Source organism: Monopterus albus, unplaced genomic scaffold (genome assembly GCF_001952655.1).
Source record: "Monopterus albus unplaced genomic scaffold, M_albus_1.0 scaffold479.1, whole genome shotgun sequence".
NCBI classification, from domain to species: domain Eukaryota; kingdom Metazoa; phylum Chordata; class Actinopteri; order Synbranchiformes; family Synbranchidae; genus Monopterus; species Monopterus albus.
Window position 1 is genome coordinate 102294 of NW_018128359.1, and position 5926 is coordinate 108219.

The following is a 5926-nucleotide window of genomic DNA, read 5'->3' on the forward strand; positions in this document are numbered from 1 at the left end:
TCCCTCGAGATCTCGAGGTTTTGCCAGAACGATTAAGTTAATCGCTGATCACCATCAAGGGGAGGAGAACTAAAGAGCTGTTTGTCTTGGCATTAACATGAGGTGGAGGGTGACACAGACAGATGTTTGAACGATCATGGGTGTGGGGAAAACAATAATTACACTGATCCTCAATCAACAAATTATGTGCTTTTGGAGCCATATTTTAGGTGATTTATAACAGTTTATAGTTTAAAGACTATTTAATCAACTTTCATTAAACAAAAACAGCTGTGATCATCTGAATGTTTCTGAGGCAGAAACTATGAGACGAAGGCACAGAGAGGTCGGGAGAGGAGAGACGTTACCTCCGGTGAGCATCAGGGCACATTTGCAGTGGTCACAGTTGTCGTTGTCCTGGTCTCGGGTGCTGAAGCCCGTCCCCTGTGTGGCCAGGCTGCTCTGCCTCCCGGCTGTGCCGCTGTAACCTCTCAGGTACAACCTGAGTGAGAGGAGGCAAGTGGCTGCAGGTGAAGGAACTCAGTGATGTGACTGGTTTAGGATTTAGCTTAAGCGGTGCCTTAAGTCGACAGGATGCACATGCAGCTCTGTGTTCAGTCACAGGGAAACCGGTGGGAAGGAAAACAGTGTGAAGAGGTCAGTCTGTGTGGGTGATGGGTAGATTGAAAGGTGATTTTTGTGACCAGCAGCCAAAAATCTGTCAGATGCACCCAGAAGTCCTCAGAAAGCAAAGTCTTTGTTATCCAGTGTAATCAATAATCATATGTTCTAAAGTGATCATATGTTTGGTACATTAAATTCAAACCAGTAGATTAGATTGGAACTTTAAAAGACACATATGTAAAGTAGTAAATGAAGAAAAGAATATGTTCCTTTGAAGTGCAGTGAAGTGAAAACCAGCTGAAAATGGAAACATGTGCGTCAAACAGCTTTACTGTGTGTGGTAGTCACCTGTACTGCTGCCGCTCACTGGCCAGTGTAAATCGGTCGTACTGGGAGTGGGCGGGGTTTTCCTCCCAGTCCCTCAGCTCCACTCTCAGAGAGTACTGGCCCTGACTGGTGAGCAGGTACAAAACTTCATTGCCCAGCCAGTGCTCTCCCAGCACGTCCCCGAAGCCCTGCAGGAGTGTGTGTGGGGGGGTAGCACCGTGAACACACAGATCTCATTTTACACTTTGCTTTGTTTCACATGGGACACACTGACCATCTTGTACTCCCTCCAGCTCCTCTGAAAGTCCATGCTGCCGTTAAATCGCCGCTGGAACACCGTCCAGCCGCCACCACTTGTCTCCATGTCGCAGTACACCTTCAAAACAAACACCAGGAGCCTGTCACGCTGTGGGGATCATCTAAATCAGGCACAACTGATTTGTTACATTTAAATGTATTTAGAAAATACCAAAAAATGGTTCATGTATTTAAATGTAAAGATAAATAACAAACTTGCAGCTTGTTGTGACTTTTCTGTTTTCTTCACTTTTATTAATAATTTTTGAACTGAAAAGCTCATTATCGACACTAGAAACAGAATTATTGCTTGAAGCTCCTCATCACTACCAGAGGACCAGTCTGTTAAACACTTCTCTCTAACTCCATCATGTGCTCAGCTCAATACTTTCTGAGTGAACCAAGTATTCCTGTAGTATAACCTCATTACAGTCTATGTGCACTGGGGTATTAAGTCAGTTTATTTGTTCTGTTCTTCTGTCGTTATTTCTATGCTCCTCGGTCCAGTCTTCATCGTATCACCGGACAACGTTTCTATGTAAAGTGGTTGACGTTGCTGTAGTTGAGACGTTACCTGCACAGGTTCAGTCCTGTTGCTGAGGTAGATGTGATACAGGCCGCTGACTGAGTGGCCGGCCTTGTAAGCATCTGCACAGTCCCTCCACATCTGGGTCCTCGGAGGTGACCCTACGCACACACACATTAAAAAACACTCCAGTCAGGTCTGACAGGCCTGTTGACACAGCGGCCACACAGTACGGAGTGTGTGTGTGTGTGTGTACCTGTCGTGGTAGTCACCATGCTGATGAGTGTGTGCACCGACTCCATCAGCTGAGCCTGCTGCCTCTGCAGAGCCGAGTTGTTGCTGCTGGCGACTCTCAGCTGCTTCTCCAAAGACTCGATGGCCGCCATCTGGGTCCTGATGACAGACTGGGAGAAAGAGATTCACTCCTGTCTAATCACTGTCAGCACAGAGTCAATACATCTGGTTTAGAACAACAATAATCAACTTCTGTTTGTTTAAGCATTTGCACAGGTTCAGTCAACCACAGCAGCAAAGTTTTGACTCCTCTTATCTCTGCTTTTCACGTTTACACACTCCACTTTACAGTTATAGGGTTTACATTTTGTTTGACTGTTGCAGGCTTTTCTCAATCATCTGAGACCAAAGTAGTTTGAACCAGTAAACCTAGTAAAATAAATCTTGTGTATGATTTACATTTATGATTTCGGGCATTTAGTCTTCATCTTGTACACTCAAATCTTGACCTTAAAAGTACATTATTATTAAAGTTAATAAAGGCCCAAAAACATGCTGGTGATGAAAGCTACAGGTTTCCGTTGTATGATGTGTACCTGCAGTCTTTTCTTCTCCTCCCTCATGTCCTCCAGCTCTCCTCTCTGCTGAGACTCCAACAGCTGCACCTTACTCTCCAGACGACTGAAAAACAACAATGAAAGGGCTTCACACACTCGATCCCCAGCAGATTCACATCATATCACATAAAACACAAACATCTCCTCAGAGAACGTCTGTCTTTGTGGGGTGACAGTGGTGCAGTGGGTAGAGCAGCCATCTCCTAACCAGAAGGTTGAAGGTTTGAACCCCAGTGCCTGCAGTCCACATGTCAAAGTGTCTTTGGGCAAGACACTGAACCCCCAAGTTGCCTGTGATGGCGACACATATGGTGCCAGTGTGCATTTTTTGATGACATTACAACAACCGAAAGTAAGATCTGATGGTCACTTAATTACAAAAAGAAGCCGGCAGGCACAGGGAATGCCAGAAAGTAAATTATATATAATCACAAAATAATTGGAACGCTTCATATTACTGTTAGACACAAAGGGCGTGTGCATGTCAGAGGGAGGAAACTCATCTAAACTATTTGTTCAACAAATCTTCCTGTGAAGGACGAGGGCTTGTTCCTCCCACCTGTTAGAGAAGCTGTAAACCAGTGAGGGGAAGATTAATAACTCGGCCGTGATTCTTTCTGAGAGCAGACCACAGCTCTCGTTGTCTGTGCAGCTGAACCAGTAGTGCAGCTGCTGAAAATAGACTCCGGCTCACAGTTAGAGCAATGTACGAGCCAAATGAATGAAACCTGATGAAGGAGTGGCAGCGGCTTCAGAGGAAAATATGGGACAGTGAAAGAGGCTGAATGAGCAGAGAGGTGGGGGGTCTGCAGGAGTCCTGGTCTCTAATGCTTCACAGAATAAGTCACAGCCTGGGTGACTGTGTTTAAAATGAGTTAGAAAGTGTTAAGCACACAACAGGGGAAATTCTGACGGTGGTGGCCACTATCAGGAAACAAGGTGGAGACACTCCCTGCTGACACTGGGCCAGAGGTGGGGTACACCTGGACAGGTGCCCAGTCTGTCACAGCTGACGTGCGGGGTAAATCCAAAGTCACTTTATCATTCCCTGCTCTTCGATTCTCACTCAGCCCAGATGACATTCCAGTCCACCATCTAGGAGAACGTCCTGAAGCTCTTATTCTGGCCCTGAGGAGCGAGGTGGAAATCGTTTATGAACAGATGCTCCTTTATCAGAAATCAGTTGGGGACTGAATGCTTCAGATGAAGGAGCAAAGGAAAGGACGTCATATGTCTACATGAACACATTTTACACGGGCACAACTAAGAGACAAGTGAAGGAAACATGGAACCAATTAAGAAAATTGGGATTTACCCATAGAGACAGACAACCACTCACACCCACACCTACAGGCAATTTCAAGTCATCAGTCAACCTAGCCTGCATGTCTCTGGATTGTGTCGGAATATCCGGAGGAAAATTAGACTAGGACACGAGGATTGAATCTGGAGCCTTCTTACTGTGAGATGACAGTACTAACCACTGCACCACCATGCCACTAAGTACACAGTAACTTGACTGGGAGCCTCGTGCAAACAGCAGAGTTTCAGTAATCACTCCCAGCACTGACTGGGAGCCTCATGCAAACAGCAGAGTTTCAGTAATCACTACACATATACATTCCCTTTGATAACTGTAATTAAGAAATTGACTTTGATATTATTTTCCACACAGTAGGAACATAAACTGATGTTAGGCAGGTTCAGACTCATCAGTTCACCAACACCCAGAGAAGGAATGTCATGTCTGTTACTGACTACTTTCAGACCAAACTGTTCCACCACAGCTCCTGTTTCTGCTGAAGTTTCACTGACAAGACTCAGATGTGACCTTCAGTTACTCTCCACCCACTGTCTTACGCCTATGGCCGACATTACTTTACATTGGTATCAGTTACTCTCCACCCACTGATCATGCAACTGTTTTACACCTATGGCCGACATTACTTTACATTGGTGGTCACATGATCAGGCCCCGGCTCTGATCACTTCATCACGCTGACCCGCACGTGAATGAGGTGATATCATTTCCTGTGATGGGGACTGATGGGGAGTCGCTGATCGTTGTGGTGCTGCGGTTTGTACAGCACATCGGTGTGAGTTTGGACGACTACACACACTGTTTGTGTGTCTGTTTCACGGAGACTTCATTTATCAGAATCAAAGAATCAAACCAAAACTTTTCTGACACAAAGCAGACTGGACCTGTTCCCGCACATTCATCTGTTGAGATATTTCAGGTAAATTAAGAGATTAAACTCTCTAAGCCTCTAAAGCTCCTGGTCTCAAAACCCACTGGATTTTCTCAATAATACATTGTCACATAATTTAAAGAGGCTCTTTTCTTGGCCCTTTGTTTGTTGTGATTCAGCCTTACAGTATTTTGGTTCTGTATACTGCAGAAAAGGAACGGCACAGTGTGCAGTGGTTAGCACTGTCGCCTCACAGCAAGAAGGTTTGAGCCCTGGCCGACCCGGGACTTTCTGTGTGGAGTCTGCATGTTCTCCCTGTGTGGGTTCTCTCCAGCTTCCTCCCACAGTCCAAAGACATGCAGCTTAGGTTGACTGGTGACTCTAAACTGCATGTAGAAGTGAGTGTGGTTGGTTGTCTACATGTCACCCTGTGACAGACTGGTGACCTGTCCAGGGTGGAGCCCGCCTCTCACCCAGTGTCAGCTGGGAATGGCTCCCGCCCCCCACAAACCTATTCAGGAACAAGCGGTGGGTATGTTTAAGCTTAGGGAACTAAAACTGTGTAAACGGTATCATGTGTGTTGGTACTAGATGAGATGTGTTTGGGGTGGGTGCCAGAGGCTGTCAAGGCAAAGACAGGAGAGGGTACAAAGTGAGATGCAGATGTGTCTGCACATTCTACATAATTTCTACTTTTACTTTTGGTACTTCAAGTATATTCTGATGCTGACACTTCTGAACTTCTACTTAAGTAAGATGTTCAGTGCACAACTTGTAACAGAGTATTTTTATCCATCCATCCATCCATTTTCCTCCGCTTATCCGAGACCGAGTCGTGGGGGCAGCAGTCTAAGGAAAGATGCCCAGACTTCCCTCTCTCCAGACACTTCCTCCAGCTCCTCCGGGGGAATGACGAGGCGTTCCCAGGCCAGCCGAGAGACATAGTCCCTCCACTGTGTCCTGGGTCTTCCCCGGGGCCTCCTCCCGGTGGGACATGCCCGGAACACCTCCCTAGGAAGGCGCCCAGGAGGCATCCGAAACAGATGCCCGAGCCACCTCAGCTGGCTCCTCTCGATGTGGAGGAGCAGCGGTTGTACTCTGAGCTCCTCACCTTATCTCTAAGGGTGCGC

The 5926-nt window shown here is 46.5% G+C and overlaps 1 protein-coding gene across 1 annotated transcript in view; it reads right to left on the bottom strand.

The window, feature by feature from the left end:
• angpt4 (angiopoietin 4) overlaps positions 1-5926 on the bottom strand; it is a 48787-nt gene that overhangs the window by 9339 nt on the left and 33522 nt on the right. The window contains 6 exon segments of the mRNA XM_020587804.1: positions 348-481; positions 952-1118; positions 1205-1306; positions 1802-1914; positions 2010-2157; positions 2584-2668. Of these exon segments, the coding sequence (XP_020443460.1) occupies positions 348-481; positions 952-1118; positions 1205-1306; positions 1802-1914; positions 2010-2157; positions 2584-2668 (749 nt within the window).